This window comes from Ovis canadensis, chromosome 15, assembly GCF_042477335.2.
Source record: "Ovis canadensis isolate MfBH-ARS-UI-01 breed Bighorn chromosome 15, ARS-UI_OviCan_v2, whole genome shotgun sequence".
In the NCBI taxonomy this organism is placed as follows: domain Eukaryota; kingdom Metazoa; phylum Chordata; class Mammalia; order Artiodactyla; family Bovidae; genus Ovis; species Ovis canadensis.
The window spans coordinates 58,920,982-58,939,731 of NC_091259.1; the positions used below are offsets into that span (position 1 = coordinate 58,920,982).

At 46.7% G+C, this 18,750-nt stretch overlaps 1 protein-coding gene across 1 annotated transcript in view; it reads right to left on the reverse strand.

Annotated features, from left to right (window-relative positions):
- Nucleotides 1-18,750, reverse strand: part of CLPB (ClpB family mitochondrial disaggregase) — a 139,540-nt gene that overhangs the window by 26,232 nt on the left and 94,558 nt on the right. Inside the window, exon 6 of the mRNA XM_069554581.1 lies at nt 11,242-11,339. Coding sequence (XP_069410682.1) covers nt 11,242-11,339 — 98 coding nt within the window. The remainder of the gene's footprint in view (nt 1-11,241; nt 11,340-18,750) is intronic.

The window sequence follows — 18,750 nt, forward strand, 5'->3', positions numbered from 1 at the left end:
GGCTCTGATGGAGAGATGCATACATACAGGCCGGTACAGCACTGGCCAGTGGCCTAGCCCGCCTGCAGTCAGGCAGGATGCAGAAGAAACCTGGCCTCTGAGAGTTTGTGAGGTCTGTTTGTTAGGTCACTTCCCCTCAGGGATGGGTATTCCCACTCTGGGCCTTTTGTTCACACTGCTCCCTCAGCACATAAGTCTTCTCTATTCCCACCCACCTCTAAGTGATCTTAAATACCAAATTGTCTAAAGAGCCTGTTGCCCTGGCACCTCCAGAGCACTTATTTAACTGCCTGTTTCTGTCTCTTTACTCCACACATGAGGAAGTAGTGACAAAGACCATGCTCTATTCATCCCTCTAACTCCAGCACCTAGCACAGGGCCTGGCTCACAGAAGGATTCAATTTGTGTTGCCAAGTGAATGAAGTGACTGCCATCTGTGAGATGGCTGCTGTGTGCCGGGCATGGTACTCAGAACTTTCTGTGTAGTGTCTCACTGAATTCTTACAGCAGTCCCCACATGAAGTTTGACACCTTTCTGGCTCATAGTGAGGCACATTGTGTGGCAGAAATAAGCCAGCTTTGCCCCAGAAAGACCTGAATTTAAACCTCACCTAATCTACTTGGGCTTCCCAGCTGGCTCAGTGGTAAAGAATCCACCTGCCAATGTAGGAGACATGGGTTTGATCCCTGGGTCGGGAAGATCCTCTGGAGAAGGGAATGGCAATCCTCTCCAGTATTCTTGCCTGGGAAATCCCATGGACAGAGGAGCCTGGAGGGCTACAGTCCATGGGGTCAAAAAAGACTGGACACGACTTAGTGACTAAACAACAACAACAACAAATCTACTTAATAGTAAGCTCACCTTGGGGAGTTCATTCAACTCCCTGAATTTCAGTTCCTCATCTCTAGCAAGGCAATGGTACTCATACCTACCTCACAGGACCCTTGTGGGATGCTGGTGAGAATTAAGTGAGATGATGCACATGAAGCACTGGGCAGGTCTCTGGCACACAGCGAATGTACATGCAGAAGTAGCTGTGTGAGAGACTCAGTGGCCAACATAGTATCTGGCCTGTGCAGGCCTTCGATAAACTGCTAACTTCTTCTTTACTGCATTTGGATAACTAATTTTCTAACCCAGCGCCTTTGTTTTTGTTTTGGTTCTCAGTTCAGTTCAGTCGCTCAGTCGTGTCCGACTCTTTGCGACCCCATGAATTGCAGCACGCCAGGCCTCCCTGTCCATCACCATCTCCCGGAGTTCACCCAGACTCACGTTCATCAAGTCCGTGATGCCATCCAGCCGTCTCATCCTCAGTCGTCCCCTTCTCCTCCTGCCCCCAATCCCTCTCAGCATCAGAGTCTTTTCCAATGAGTCAACTCTTCGCATGATGTGGCCAATGTACTGGAGCTTCAGCTTTAGCATCATTCCTTCCAAAGAAATCCCAGGGCTGATCTCCTTCAGAATGGACTGATTGGATCTCCTTGCAGTCCAAGGGACTCTCAAGAGTCTTCTCCAACACCACAGTTCAAATGCATCAATTCTTCGGTGCTCAGCCTTCTTCACAGTCCAACTCTCACATCCATACATGACCACAGGAAAAACCATAGCCTTGACTAGACAGACCTTAGTCGGCAAAGTAATGTCTCTGCTTTTGAATATACTATCTAGGTTGGTCATAACTTTTCTTCCAAGGAGTAAGAGTCTTTTAATTTCATGGCTGCAGTCACCATCTGCAGTAATTTTGGAACCCAAAAAGAATAAGTCTGACACTGTTTCTACTGTTTCCTCATCTATTTGCCATGAAGTGATGGGACCAGATGCCATGGTCTTCGTTTTCTGAATGTTGAGCTTTAAGCCATCTTTTTCACTCTCCTCTTTCACTTTCATCAAGAGGCTCTTCAGTTCCTCTTCACTTTCTGCCATAATGGTGGTGTCATCTGCATATCTGAGGTTATTGATATTTCTCCCGGCAATCTTGATTCCAGCTTGTGTTTCTTCCAGCCCAGCGTTTCTCATGATGTACTCTGCATAGAAGTTAAATAAGCAGGGTGACCATATATAGCCTTAACGTACTCCTTTTCCTATTTGGAACCAGTCTGTTGTTCCATGTCCAGTTCTAACTGTTGCTTCCTGACCTGCATACAGGTTTCTCAAGAGGCAGGTCAGGTGGTCTGATATTCCCATCTCTTTCAGAATTTTCCAGTTTATTGTGATCCACACAGCCAAAGGCTTTGGCATAGTCAATAAAGCAGAAATAGATGTTTTTTCTGGAACTCTCTTGCTTTTTCCATGATCCAGCGGATGTTGGCAATTTGATCTCTGGTTCTTCTGCCTTTTCTAAAATCAGCTTGAACATCAGGGAGTTCACGGTTCACGTATTGCTGAAGTCTGGCTTGGAGAATTTTGAGCATTACTTTACTAGCATGTGAGATGAGTGCAATTGTGCAGTAGTTTGAGCATTCTTTGGCATTGCCTTTCTTTGGGATTGGAATGAAAACTGACCTTTTCCAGTCCTGTGGCCACTGCTGAGTCTTCCAAACTTGCTGGCATATTGAGTGCAGCACTTTCACAGCATCATCTTTCAGGATTTGAAACAGCTCAACTGGAATTCCATCACCTCCACTACTTTGTTCGTAGTGATGCTTTCTAAGGCCCGCTTGACTTCACATTCCAAGATGTCTGGCTCTAGATTAGTGATCACATCATCATGATTCTGGGTCGTGAAGATCCTTCTTGTACAGTTCTTCCGTGTATTCTTGCCACCTCTTCTTAATATCTTCTGCTTCTGTTAGGTCCAGACCATTTCTGTCCTTTATCGAGCCCACTAATTTAATCGGCATGGAGCCCCACAGATAAGGGGAAGAAGTGCTCTGGCTTAAGCAGAAGCCAGGAGTCAAGTCCATTAGGATGCCCCCATGGACCCAGGGTGGCTCCTGAGGCTTCTCCCCAGGAACCCTGAGTCTGTGGACAGTCTCAACACTAACTGAGTTCTCAGGACACCTCCACTGCCTGGGGTGTCTCAGCTGTGCCTGTCAATTTCTCTTACATGGTAGAGAACTCCTCCTCTAGGTACTTTCCATCCACTGGTTTGTGGGGCCTCACAAAACACACCTTTTTTTCCTTTGCTGCAGGCAAAGCTTAACAGGAGTTTCCCCACCACTCTGTTGGTTTGGGTACCACCATCATGGCCTCCCTGAGTCTTCTCCAGGGCAACATTTCTACCTTTTGTAACTCTTCTTCAGCATCATCATTTTAGGTTGTCTTAGTACTGTTATTTTCTTGAGCAATGGGAAAGGGTTCTGGACTTCTATGGGGGTGAGCGCCAGGTCTCTCAGGGGCTCTCTAAATAGTACTGGGAAAGAGTCAACCTATGGCCTAAATTTGAGCACACCCTGATTCGAGTACAACCCCCTCTATGCCTGGAGTCGTATACAGCTCTTCAGAGAAACTTCTGAAACTGGACCAGACTTTTTCATAAAAATGTACAGGACAATGGCATTAAACTACGTATGAGGTTTCTACTTCATGCTCTTTCCCAAATACTTAGCACAGAGCTTATATTAGAAAAATATGTTGAGGACTTCCCTGGTGGTCCAGTGGTTAAGAATCTGCCTGCCAATGCAGGGTACAAGGGTTTGACCCCTGGTCTGGGAAGATTCCACATGCCAAGGGAAGCCTGTGCACCACAACAACTGAAGCCCATGCTCCACAACAAGAGAAGCCACCACAGTGAGAAGCCCACACAAGCAATGAAGAGTGGCTCCCACTTGCTGCAACTAGAGAAAGCTCACACGCAGCAATGAAGACTCAGGCAGCCAAAATTAAAAAAAAATGCTGAATGAATGAATGACTTTTTATAGTGTGAGCTACGAGTTCAGGCTTGTGGAGAGCTAACCAGTGGAAGAACCTTGGGAAGGAAACTACTAGGTCTGTATGTATTTTCTTTGGGAGGAAAGAGAAGGCCCTTGGTAAGGGTCCATGAATGTGGGCTACGGTTGTTCCCGGCTTCTGAGGAAATGAAGAGGAAGGCTACAGGCAATGAGGTCAAGGCTCTGCTTCGACAGGATTCCAGTGGAAGAGGGGACAGGGTAGGTGACCCAGCCTGCAGAAGCAGAGGACACTGGGTGGAGACGCCCTAGAAGGAGGCCACCAGGAGAGCAGGAGTGGGAGAGTGACCATCTTCTTAATAAAAGCCACATGCAATTAGTTTCAGAAGCCCTCACCTGGAGCCAGCAGCAACCAGCTCCCTATGCTGCATCTCGGCTGGATAATCGCAGCCACTGGTTTTCATCATTCTTGATTTAATATGGCACCCCTCCTGGCTCTGAGTGCATTTACAGGAAAGGGCTGGGAGGCCGAGGCGAAGCCTAGCTGGGCTCTCGTTAGGAGGTGGGTGGCTGGGCAGAGCAGCTCTGTGGGTGAGAGTTACAGGGAGAAGGGTATGGCAGCACCCCTGCTGCTGGGCATTACTCAGAGAACAAATCTGATAACAAACCTGGCGATATGTTCACTGAGAGGGAAGCTAGGGCAGGGGTGGTTGGCAAAAGGAGACCCTGGGAGAAAAACAGGAAAAGTGTGGCAGAGGGAAGAAAAGAGGCCAAGATGCAGCTTGCCTTTAGAGGGAGGTCAGGGCACAGAGCCCCCTGGCTTCTCACAGACTCAGATATGCCCCATCCTCCTGACTCCCTGGATCCACCCCAACCCACATCATAGTCAGGGCTTCTACCATGTCCTGAAGCTGGGGGAGGCAGAGAGGCCTGGGTGGGAAGGTCAACAAAGTGGGCAGAAGATGAGACTCGGGGGGCAGGTGTGGGACGATGGAAGTCCTGAGAAGAGGGAGTGATGACAAGAGAAGCACAGGGGGTCCAACAAAGGAGGCTGGGAAATGTAGAGCAGACAGGAGGGGAGAATGGGGGGTGAGAGGGGCACCTAAGGGACCTGAAAGTCTCCTGAACTAGCTCAGAGTCCACATCTGTATTGAGGAAAGCTGGGTACAGTGCCGGCATCAGTCCCATGAAGACTTGGTGACTTCTATGTCAGCATCCCAGGGTCCATTCTTTCCTCCACCTGATCCTCCTTTTGCTGCCAGATCAATATTTTTAACATGTTAATTGGATCATGTTGCTCCTCTGCAAATAGCTGGGTTGCCCCAGAGAGAAGAACGGCAAGACGGTTAAGAGGGGCAAAGAGGTGCTGAGGTGAGAAAATGGGTTGTATGCTCCTCAGCTTGTCACATCGGGAGGTACGTGATGAAGATGTACCTGTGACTGAGGATGTTAATTTTGATCATCTGATTAAGGTGGGCTGTGCCAAGTTTCTCCATCATCATCTTCCCCTTATGTAATTAACACGTGTCTTGTAGGGTGGGACTCAGAGACTGCGTAAATACCCTGTTACTCCTCAAACTTCCACTCCTTAGTCTGAGTATGGATTGATGAATCTTGCCTGATTTGGGACCAGCTGTTCTAACACAGCCCTAAGGAGGTCAGAAGATCTCCTCCCTCATCATCCAGAGAGGAAGTAATTAAAGCAGGGTCCCACTGGTAGCAAGCAATAAAGGCAGAACACTAACTCTTGCAGTCTGACTCAAGTGTCTGCACCTTCCACCCTGGAGATAAGAAAAGACCCGTTCTTGCCTTTAGGGAGTTCAGAGCCTATTTAGGGAAAGGAGACTTAAAACACAAATTTCATATTCCTACTTTTAGCATGGGGATGCCTAATGAATTTATTGAAAATAAACACCAGAGGGTGTTCTTGCCAGAAATGCACAGCCTGAATTGAATCATAAAAAAACATTAGACAAACCCAAATTGAGGACAGTCTACAAGATAACAAGCCTGTACTTGTTAGAATGTCAAGAAAGACTGAGGAACTGTTTCAGATTAAAGGAGACTAAACAGACATGACAACTGAATCCAACTTTGGATTCAGAATTTTCTTTCCTTGTAAAACGAACTATTGGGACAACTGGTGAAATGTGAATAACATCTGTAGATTAGTTAATATTAATGCTCTGATTCTGAGAATTGCATTGAGGTTATATAGAAAATGTCCTTTATTTTTTAGGGCATTCATACAAGTATTTGGTGGTAAAGGGGATCATGTATATATAACAAATAGTTCAGAAAAATTGTATGTCTTTATATTATTCATCTCTATATAATAAAGCAAGTATGATAAAATGTTAACAACTGGTAATATGGGTGGAAGTTTATGGGAATTTGTTGTACTATTTTTGAAGTTTGTAAAAATAAAAGTGAAACAAATCAGGACAATGCTTACCCTTGAGGGACAGATAGTGACTGGAAGGGAGTATGATACAAATGAATGCTTGTAATAGTCTACTTCTTGATTAGGTATATTCAGTTTGTGAAATTAACAGTGAGCTGTATAATTATGAGTACCTTATACAAATATATTTCAACAAACAAGTTTTTAAAAGTTAAAAGAGAAAGAACACAAAGGTGTATCCCTATAAAGCATGGTGCGCTCGGTCTGGCCCATGGAGAACCTCTAATGAAGGTCGGATGGTGTTGCCTGGGCCAAGCACAGGGCCAGGCATGCAGCACACCAGCCCCTGAAATGAGGCACGAAGCAGGGAGCAGGCTCGGTGAGGCAGGGAAGGGGGTTTCTCTCCATCCTAGGCCAGGTGGAACATAACCCTCTACGTTCCTGCACACCTCACCCCTTCTCTCCTGATGGCTTCCTCCAGATCTGATGGGAGCACCCAGGCGTGCAGCCCGGAATGTGGGGCCCAGGGGAGCCCTGCATCCCCAGCTACCCCTGCAGCAAATGAAAAAATACACAGACAGGAAATGTGCTTGTGATTCTGTCACTGGGATATGCAAATAAAATATATATGATAGACCTATCTGCCTAATATTCCTGCCAATTCATTCTCTGGGTGTGATTAAAATGAGCAATAAATTCCTCGAGAGTCTCGGTGGAGTGAGGATCTGGGAGTGGAGATGCGGGCTGCCACCAGCACGTCCCCCTCAGCTGAATATTCATCATGGAATAGCTCCCCATATTTTTGTTTTATCTGCCATCATGTGCACAGAGATATATTTCCACCTCTCTGTTGTCTCTTAGTTAAGATGTGAAAATGGTCTAAGCTTTAAGTATTAAACCCTTCAGCTTGTGAAATCCTTCAAAGTGAGATCACAGGTTACCTTCTCTATGAAGCCTGCCCTGCTCATTCTGCCTGGAGGTGATCCATGCTTTCTTGAAACCCCCACAAGCTCTGTGTGGACCCCTCCTAAGGCAGAAGTCAGCCTGTGGGTATCAGAGCTAAGAGCGCCTGCCTCTCCCGATCTTCCTCTCCTGATACCCAGCTCAGGGGACAGGAGCTGGGCTTCATCCACCTCTCAATCTTCTCAGGGGGCCTAGGAGGCTTCCACACAGAGAGACTGCTCAGAGAACTAAGCAAATAAGCCATGAGAAACAAATCATTTAGGCCACTTAAAGTGACAGAGATTCTTAGATAAGTGACATATTTTAAAAGGCAGAATAAAATTAAAAATTAGGCTTATGGGTAATTCTGAAATGGGAAAACCATCAAGAAATAATAAGTGAAAAAACACAGATTCTAAACATGGAACTAGGGTCATAACTCAAATACCTTCAGGACCAAGAAGGAAATATAAATGCCTGACACGTAAGCACATAACATGATAGGAAACAGATACCTGTGGCTGGAGAGTCCATATTACAACCTCTATGGCATTACACTCACATTTAAAAAAAACTCTGAATTGGCAAAATAAAATGTGGCTGCCAGTTTGAGACCCATGGTTTATATAGTAGGCTATCAACCAGGCTAAGAAAAAAAAACCCACTTATGTATAGATATGGTCCAGAAAAGGTAAATGTAGTATCATAAGAGGAATGGTCTGATTTGTATCTCAATAGCTGCTTATAATAGCCTGATTTTCAAAAGTCATGTTTTATTTTACCTTCAGTTTTCTCACCTGTAAAAGGGGGGTAAATAAGAGCTACCTCATAGCTTTGTTACAACATTAGAAAAATTATATATTTGAGCACCTGGCAGAGTGTCTAGATGCACTTGATAAATGGTACCTATTACTATAAATAATTAAAAACATTGATAATAGTTATGTATAGGTAGTAGGGCTAAAATGCTTTTAACTGAGATTCAGTTCAGTTGACATCTCTTTCAGGAAGCCTTCCTTGATCTCCTAGGCAGGATTAGAAGCCACTGTGGGTTGCCACAGTCCCTGGCCTTCCCTGGGATGACGACTCAGTGGTGTCACACTTTACTGGTCTGTTTCCTCATCAGACTGTGAGCTCCTTGAGGGGTTCACCCAGATATCTTCTTCCCACCTAGCCCAGAACCCGGCATACAGATGTCATTTATAAATATGCACGGACTTATTTAATTACCTTCATTTTACACTGTCCAGATTTTCCATAATGGGAAAGATGGCTTTTATAATTACAAATTTTCTATAAAGAGTACATATTTGACTATAGAGAGGCAGGTGAAGGTGGAAGAGGCTGAGCTGGATGGCAGGGAGATGTCGGATGGACAGAAGGGGAGGAAGATAAGATCAGAGTGGTGGTAATCCGTGTCTAGACAAAGAGCCAGGACATGAGGTCTGAGGCTAGAGCCTCAGCACCCTCCAGGCCTGAATCATTATGTCACTGACATAGGGCCTGAACTCAAGAGCTGAGCAGCTGCTGCTTACTTCCTGGCCGAGGGTGACATAACCCAATCTAAAGCAGTGTTTCCCCCCTGAAACTCTTCCTCACAATTTTGAAGAGGTAGTTTTTTTGCAGCCTGGAGAAAAAGGGCAGAGCGGAAAGAATGGGTGACCATGGAGATGCTGAGCAACTGAGAGAGAGACAATGCTGCTGATGTCCAGGGAGAGCTGAGGGTGGTTCACGTGGGCAGAATCTGAGGGGACCCCAGAGCAATCAGGTAGAGGTGCTCAGCAGACAGCTGAACATTACAGAAGAGGAAATCCAGCCTGGGTAAAGGGATCAAGTGCAGAGAGGTGATGACAGAGAAAACAGTCTTCATGTTGAGAGGTGACAAAACCCCTGGCTGGCTTTGAGCGGTCTTCTAGCCTCAAAAGGCAGCCCCTGCCCTGGGTCACAGCTCTGTGAGGGGGCTCCTTCTGGCAGCAGCCACCCCCCATTAAGCCTGGCTCTGTCCTAGCCCTGGCACTGAATCCATTTCCTCTCCTCTTCTCCTCCTCACAGCTGTCTCTGTGCCCACGTGCAGTCTCTCCTTTCCTGGCCAGAGGCCCCACTGCCTTCAGCCTTTTCTCATGGCACAGTTCTGCTTGCCTCCTTGCTGCCCACCTCTGCACAGATTCTGAGAGCTCAGTCTACTCAGAAGGTAGCCCTCTGTGGTCTAGAAGGATCTGACTGGCACAGAGGCAGCAACTGCCACTTACTCATTTGGGACACTGACTTTGTATTGATATGGCTGACATCAAGACATTTCCTGGGCAGCCAAATTTCATTAGGGTCCCTCAGCAGCCCCAACCCTTCCATCCCTGCTGATATGAAGAGGTCTGTTCTCCTGCTTTACATAACCAGACCAGTCCTGGCGCTATGTCACACAACCTGACAAAACAGGTGTAATTTTGGCCAAGGGCAGCGCTGGCTCTCAGGGGACAGCGGCTTGGCCTGAAACAGGAGATAATGACGGGGATGCAGTCCCTGAGGTGATGTGAAACAGTGCTCAGGGATTTCCTTAGAGAATAGGGGAAGCTGACCCAACTCTAGGGCAGGAACATGGGATTAGCTGTGTCCAATAAGTTGTGAGTGGAAGTAAAGGGTCCTCCTTCCAGGCTGAGCATGTAGCTGCAAGTGGGATGCCCTCCAGGGTGCTCTCTCCCAGAGGGCGGCTGCTCTGCCAGTCAGGTCCCTCAGCATCGTGGATGAGCAGAGCCCGCCTCTGCTGACCCATGATGGATGATGGACGTGTAGCATGAGGTAAAAATGAATCTTTGTTGTTTTAAGCCACTGAAATTTTGAGTTGTTACAACAGCATGACCTAGTTTATTCTGACTGCTACACAGACCAGCGGTATATTGAATGGAACCACAGAAACCATTCAGTCACAGTGTTTTCATTTCACAGAGGTAAACTGAGCTTCAAGAGCAGAAGCCCTTGCCTGAAGTCAGTCAGTCAGTAAGGGGGTGGGATCACAACCCCAGCTGAGTGCTCAGTCAGGTGACCTAACCTAAGTGCTCTTACTCAAGACACACAGAGTATCTGCCACTAGGTGGGACCTGCCACTCTTAATCATCTCAAAGTACTGCAGCCAATTTGCCAGAGAGAGATTCCATGAAGTTGGAAAAAACCCAAGATTGACAGTCAGAAACCAAGCCTTCCAGTTCCTGTCCTGCCAGTGAACCTACCACATGATCTTAGTAACAGTTTTGATGCTAACTCGCTCTGGGACCAAAGGCAAGTCACAACACACCCCTGGGCTCCACTTTCCCCATTTGATCGAGGTTTCAGAGATTTAAAATGTGTGCCCCATAGCACAGCCTCCATGGAGGCTACCCAGCGGGGAAGGATAGGCTCTCCTTCAACCAGAACAGCTCTATTTTCCTCTGACTTATTTATTTTACTTTGATAAGATTTCCCATCACCAGACTTGATGGTTTCTCAGGTCCCAGCTCTGACATTTGTGATATAACTAGTTCTTAGATTCTGCCAAATACTTTCTAAGTTATAGCTGGGTGGCTGAGAGGAGCAGAAGGCAGCCTGTTTTTAGAAGATTCAAAAGTCTGGATGAGAAAATCAAATTAAGATGAAGACTGTTTTGCCTCATACTCTACATAAGGACCTCTGGAGTGTATATGGAGGGAAGGGGTCAGGGAAAAGTTCCAGAAGGAGAGATGATGGAAAAGAGTTACCTGATGAGGCTGCCGAGTGCATGAGACCTGAGGAAACAGTACTGAGGCGAAGATTTTGTCCTGCTATCCCCTCTCCTTCATGGAAGAAGCTGGAAGGCTCATTACCTCAGAAACTGAATTTAAAAGTCAGTCCTCAGAAGCCAGAAGTGGCCCAGGCTGCTTCTTGGTCAGGAAAGGGGATGCCTCCTATTCTTGATAAGTGGAGGCTGGATTTGTATTTAAATAGACAATAATCCTCTAAGGAGAAGTGGCCTTTGGTGTAGAGTCTGACATAATTTAATGAGTGAAAGATGAAATGAAGCATGGAGTGCCCACAGGCCTTCTCCTTTCTTTGAGACTTACCTTGGTCTCAGAAGTCCTTAAAAGCTTCATCACCTCCCCTTCTCGAGCATAATCCAAGGGTGTGTGTCCCATTTCATTCCTCTGCAAGGGATTGGCTCCTGACAGGAGGAGAAGGAGAAACAGAGCCTCTGTGAGTGATCAGTGGACCCTCAGCCTTCCCTGGGAGGCGGCACAGGCCTTGACTTCAGTGTAAGGAATGCTCACAGAAATATGGAGCAACAAAACCTAAGAGATTGAAACACATGTCAAGCTACTCTGAGAGAGGAGCTCTCGGTCCTCTCTGACACAGAAGTAAGGGTACTAAGGCTCCTACAGGTGCATGCATATGTGCAAAAACTCACTACTCACATAGAGAGGTGCCACACACACAGATGTGCTATACACACACATAGGTGTGCTGTGCCTACAAAAATATACACAGCTGAACATGCTAACACATATACCAATACACATACAGATTAATACACCCCAACTCCAATGTATTCTTCATTAAAATGTCTGCATTATCAAATTTGTTTGTACACAGATGAATATTCATTCACAAAATCCACACAGAAATCTAAAGCACAGAGTATTCCAAGTAATGACAAGGACGCTTCTTTCTGCTCTCTGCCTCTCCTTCTGCTTCATGCTCTCTTTTCCCTGCTCACTTCCTGCCTGCTAGAGTCGGCTGAGCTCTGGCCATCAGCAACCCAGCTGTGCCAGCCCTCACCTGCGCTACTTGTTGCTGTGTGTGCACTCAGGCAGGCGTCTCCTCCGGTCACTGGTTCCCATGATTAGAAGACAAAGAACTTTAAGTATAAAAAGAAGAGGCTTGCTTGGGGCCATGCATCTACCGTCTCTCATAAGTGCCGGCAGCTGATGAGCCTGTGTAAAGTGTCTGCTTGGGGTAGAGCCTTGACAGTCATGGAAGATAGGCTACTTTAACCCCCACACTGTCAGAATCTCCTCCCCAAAGCCCATATCTGGGCACCTCACTCTCCTCTTCGAAAACTGACCATTCCATTCAATCTGTCCAACCCTGAATGGGCTGGGACCCAGGACATGGAAGAATCAGATCTGGTCCTGCCCCAAAGCAACCCTCTCAAGAACTATGTGTTAAATGGAACATTAAAGTAACAAACAAATACTCCTTGACTTTTATTGCTAAGAAGTGTGTTGTCTATACTTAAAGAAGGGTTAAGACACACTCCCTGCCATGAGGATGTAGTAAGTTGGCTAGGGACACCAAACACACAAGAAAGGCTGCATCACCACGAGGCCTGGCTCAGAGGGGATATTCAGTCACTGTTTGCTGATGGACAGTAAAAATCAGTGTTTCTCAATCCCAGGCTGAGGCAACATTCATATCATGATATAAAACCATTCCTACTGAAACTCTCTGCTTCTTTAAGGACTATAAACTCATCAACAATGATAGTCATTTATTAAGCATTTACACATGGCTGTCTGCTGCAGCTACAGAGGAAGAAGCGTGGTAGGAGGAGGGGAAAGGAGCAGAGAGAGTGAAGCATGACCCAGACCAAGGAAGCTTATTATCAGTAAGAAAAATTAATACTTTTTAACATGATTCTATTTTCTAATAGGAAGCTAGTACAAAATAAAATATTTAGATAATTTTAAACCACAATTCACATACCTTTCAGGGTACACAATTCAGTAGTTTTAAATATACTTCCATCATTATATAAGCCTCACCAGTATCTCATTCCAGATCATTTTAATCATCTTGAAAAGAAACCCTATCACCATTATCAGAGACATTCGCCACTTCCCCCAACCCCAGAAACCATTAGTCTGCTTTCTGTCCCTGTATTTGCCTACACTTGACCTTTCACATAAACGGTGTGGTCTTTTACATCTGGCTTAATTTACCATGTTTTCAAGGTTCATCCATGATGCAGCACATGTCATTCATGCCACAACATGAATGTAGGAATATAGCATGTACTTCATTCTTTTATGGCTGAATAATATTGCATCCTATGGACATACCCCATTTTGTTATTCATCAAGCTCATAAACATTTGAATTGCTTTCCCCTTTTGGCTGTTATGAATATGCTGCTATGAATATTTGTGTACAAGTCTGTTCGAGTGGATGTATTTTTCTATGTCTCTCGAGTATGTATCTAGAAGTGGTGATGATAATAATAGCCACTAGTGTTTACTATGTACTCTGTATTTTATATGTATTATCCACCATCTTGAGGGGTAGAAATTAAAATTGCCCTGCTATAGAAGTGGAAACTCAAAGGAGATAAGTAGCCCAAGGTCACAAAGCTGGTGATTTGCTTGGACCAGGAGTCAAATTTGCTCCAGGTTTTCTTAACTACAATTCTCACACTCCCACCAGGGCAGCCATAATACACCCCTGGTGAAAAATCATTCCATGATTTTCACTGCTTATAGGATAAAATACAACCTCCCTAATGAGGAGAGTGTCTTCCTAACTAGTAGGCAAGTCCTCAAAGCTCAGCTGGAGCCTCATTCTTCTTTCAATTCTGTTGGTGCTTGCTTACTGGGCACTGTGTATCAGGGCCCTGTACATAGGGAGATGGGAGACTGCCAAAGCCAATGAATAGTTGGTTTTTTCTAAAATATTTCTTGATCATTCTGCAGCAACTGATACCTTGCCCACTCTCTCCTTTGAGTTCTATAAACCACTTTTCAGGTTTTCCTCACACCCCTGAGATCATTCCTTCTCTGTCTCTTCTGCAGGCTCCTAGTCCCATCTTTTAGATTAGGTGCTGTCTAGAGTCTAGGCACAATCCCAGCTCTCCAGAAGCTAAAAGGGACAAGAGACGACCATGCAACAATAGCTCAGGCCGAGTGTGATCAGTGTGCCGAAGGAGGGACAGCGGGCCTGTAGAGAGAGGTGCAAGAAGACCACAGTGCTAAAGGGCTTGCTCTCCTGACCCAGTTTTCCCAGCCAGCCCTGTTCTGTCTGGCGCTCAGCACTGAAGGCTTGAGAGGCAGGGGCAGACAGCATCGGCCCTTTCCTCAGAGCTCCTGGACCACAGCTAGGGCTGAAAGAGAGCTACAATCACTCAGTGGAAAGGCCTCTCCTCTCTGAGGCAGCCTCAAGGGGAGCTCTGTCACTGAATACGGGCTAGAGTGGCAGGCGGGTGTGGGAGAGACCTCTGGAAGGGAAAGAAAAGAAGAGCAAAGAGAAAAAGAGAACTGGGTAAGAGAAAAAATAGGAGAGCAAAGGGGAGGGGGAGAGGAAGAGAGGTGAGAGAGGAAGACAGTGGAAGAAAGAACAGAGGGTGAGATTAGCTGCTTCAAACAAGTGCTGTCAGTGATCTATATTTGCTTACAGAATGAAAAATGTGTGCCATAAACATTGGCCACTGAGTAATTTCTAGTAGGAGTTGTGTCACTTCTCATAAAGGATGGGATGGGACAGGTAGGACATTTCTGCACCTGGGCCAGGGATGCCGTTTAAAGCAGTGCTGGGTCTGTCTCCAGCCCAAGAGCTCTCACCCAGGTTCACCCCAGCTACCCCGAGGAGGGAAGCCAGCTAGGCTCCCCAAGGTTCTGGAGCCTCGGGTCAGTACGTCTGCTTCCAGTTTAGGAAAGCTGAGGCTGGGGCGCCATGGGTAATGTCCATCTAATATTAGTCCCTCAGCCCCAGAACCCTTGCTCTGATGTTCTGACTTGACTAATTGCTGTAATAATTGATAGAACCTGACTTCTACAACTGATCAATTTCACCTCCACGACCAACGGCCACAAACCATTACACTCCAATAAATAACCACGTTGGGCCTCACCCGCCTGCCCTCTCCAGGGGCATCAGGATGGCCCATGCCCTGGCCTGACCTCACCATGCCTCCCACCCAGGGCCCCTCCGGGCCAAGCAGCTGGTCTAGAGGGTCAGGCTCCTGGGAGTAAGTCAGAGGGCTGGGCGGAGGTGGGGAGAGCTAATCGCAGGCCATCCGTCACCTCCCACTGGCTGTCTGGGGCTGGGGCCAACACCTGGAGCACCCCAGGCAGTATAGTGCAGGACTCCTCCTCTGCTCCAGATTAGTGTGTCCCAGCTTATAATATTTGATAAATAGCAGACTGGCTTCCTGGCAGCACTGCTGCGGCTGCGCCTGCCCGCTACAGCTGTGGAAGGTCACTCATTGGGGAAATATGTTTCTGTCAGTGGTATTGAAAAAAGTTTAGTGGAGTGACAGGCCTCAATTTTTCAAATTTTATTAACTCCATCCTCTTAACCATTTGTCTTAAATTCCTTCAGATTCTGGGGGATCTGTCAATAGGGCTTGGGCCAGCAAAGTAGGATGGGGGTGGATGGTCATGGACAGGTCCTGGCTGGTGCCAGTGACAAGCTGGGGTCTCAACACCCAGGGCAGGGTAAGGCAGTGGAGCTGGTGTTGATGGGAGAGAGGGCCTGGCCCACGGGGGCCCAGGGAGCCTGCTACTCTTCTCTGGTACAGCACCTGCCTTAGGTTTGACAGCTTTACAGGCTTTCTGAGGCGAAAGAGACCTAAATGGTGAGTTCTTCCAATTCCCTAAGAAGAGACCTGCCTCGACTACATTCGGAACAGGTGGGTCACCCTGGCTTCCTCAAGCATGTCCAGAGCCCCGTACCAAGCTCATGGCCTGCCAAGGGGTTTCCCACACTAAACTGAGGCAGATTCTTTTTTCATAAGCCCCAACCTCTCTCTCTAACCCCACTCTCACCTTGGACTTCCTATAAACACCCATTCATCTTTTAAGACTCAGTTCAGGCTTCTTCTCCAGGAAACCTTATTTCCCTCTCACCCCAGATTTGGTGTGATCCTTTGTGCTCCATGAGCCTTTCTGCTTCTTTCTTCCCACACTGATCACTATGTTATAACAGTCTGTCTCCATACAGGACTGAGAACTCTCGCAAGTCAGGGTCCATGGCTGATCCACTGCTATATCCTGACTACCTAGCACAGGGGCCAGCACAGAACACATGTTCAGTAAGATTTACCAAATGAATGGACTTCTTTCCAGGTGTTATCTTCCACAGCCACACACAACATGGCCATTCTTCCTGCCCCAGAAAGGCCCTTCTCATAACAAGTGAAGTATGTGACCCTGTTCCTTGTCCCCGTGGACCAAAGTCCTCAGTCTCTTTGCTAGTTCTAAACCTCTTCGTCTGGGTGGCAGGTCAGGTCAAGCCCCAACACCCTCTATCTAGCTCTGTGGTGGGAAGTGGGGAGGAAGTGGTTGCAGAGAGAGGCCCATTTGCCCTTCCTGAGGAGAGTGTGGAACGAGAGTGAGAGATGGGATTCAGGTCTCCTGACAGCAAGGGGCTGACAGCAAGTCTGGGGTGGCAGAGGGGAAAAGGCATGTTACTCCCTTCTCCCTTGACACCACTCTGTTCTGACTTTCTGCTACCTCTGTGTATATCAAGACAAGACAATGATGCAAAATGCAAAGAAGAGAGCTTAAAAAAACAAAAACACCAAACCCAGTAACTGCCCTATACAAATGTGTGAGGCTATATTATCAATAATATTGACAGGCTCCCCTACTCCCTCCCACCCCCGCAGTCCTACTGGCCATCCTGGCCTTTGAGGGATCCGGATCTACCACACCTGGTTTTCATGACTACCCCCTTTCTCCACCTGCAGCTGCCTCCCTGTCCCCAAAGAGTACATGGCCTGGAAGCCAGCACGGATGGGGGTTACTGCTCCCTGGTTGTGTGACGAGGGTCTTGCTTCACTCCTCTGGTGGTCATGATCACAGCCCTACCTACCTCAAGGGGTTCTACTTGGACTGAATAAGATGTGTAAAAAGTGTAAAAGATAAAAAGCTGGGGGAAAAAAGACTGTACAAGCTGTACAATGTTTGTAATAACTTATACATTCATTCTTCCAAACATTTCCATGTGTTTTTGGGACCACACTGCTCAGTTTGTGGATCCCCAACCAGGGAAGCACAGTCTCAACCACTGGACCACCAGGGAAGTCCCATTTTTACTGCTGACTCCTTTAGCACTTTCATCCTAATTTTTACTATTTCAACAGTCTGTTTAGTATCTCCAATTAGAAGTTACTATTGAATAAGGGAAATTTCCCCCATTATCATAAGTATCAGTGTGGAGTGATCCATTCTCTTTGGCTGCGAGCTCCCCATCAAGGAAGCATTCTGAGATGGGGTGGCCACACGAGAGAAGCCATGTGCCTGCCCCGTCTTCATGCTCACCTTCACTCACCTCCATACTACTCCTCAGGCCTAGAACCCTGTCCCTTGTTTCCCTGACTATCCAGACTCTACTCCTTCTTCAGGGCCCCTTCTCTGGGAAGCCTCTCCACCCCTCCAACTCTCAGTGCTTATCATCCATGGGCTCCTATTATCCTCCCACTCCTCCCGTTTCTGGGAGTCCACCTGTCTAGTCTTCCCAGCTAGTCTGTGTGTAGCTCCTCAGGTCAGAGATGCGCTGATTCTCCATGTGTCCCCAGAGGCTGATGCTGAGAGAGAGGAGCCCTGTCCAGGATGCTGCAGGAAGCACAGTAGTACTAGGAATAGAGCTGTGGTTCCTGAGCTTTTCCCCTAGACCACAATGAGCATTTCCAACAGAATCTGTACACATACGTACATGCGCACCTAAAGATATGCCTCCCAGGTAACCAAGAACCTTTACGAAGCACTGACTACATGCCATACACAGTGCTGATTACTTCCTCCTATTTAATTCTTAACAAGAATTTGATATGGCTTCCCTGGTGGCTCAGATGGTAAAGAATCTGCCTGCAGTGCAGGAAACTCAGGTTTGATCCCTGGGTCGGGAAGATCCCCTGGAGAAGGAAATGGCAACCCACTCTAGTGTTCTTGCCTGGAGAATGGCATGGAGAGAGGAGCCTAGCAGGGCTATAGTCCATGGGGTTGCAAAGAGTCGGACACAACTGAGCGTCTAACACACAAGAATTTGATGAAGAAAGCAGGAGAGGTATTATTTCTTCCATTTTACAAATGATTTAACTGAGTCTGTTAGAAGAGCAAGGTGAAAGACAAGCTAACATGTGTTGGGTGTTAAGGCCTTTATATGCAGTTATTTACCATACAAAGACTCCTAAGAAAATAGAGGCTTAGAGAGCTAAAATAATTTGCCCATGGTCATTCAGCAGATAAATAGTAAATCTGGGACTTATTATACTATTCTCTTTTTGAGAGAAATATATGTTTGAAATTTTACATAATAAAATGTTGATTTCTTTTTTTAAAAGAAGCCATCTGGTTTTTCCACCACATTGTGCTACTTTCCAAAGGTCCGATGACTCAAAAAGAGGGACAAATCATCTTTCCTCTTCCCTACCAACATGCTCAGATGCTCCAAAGCCAAGTTTGGGGGGTGTTTCCAGAGGCAGGTTTGGGGTAGACAGTTTTGTTGAAAAGGTACAAAATGGAACTCCTTTTCTTCCCAGTCAGGACGACCCTCTCCAGGGTGAATGATGACCCACATAAGCTAGTCCCCAGGTCATTTTGAAGTCTGAACCCTCTGACACACAGTCTGGTGGATCCCTGT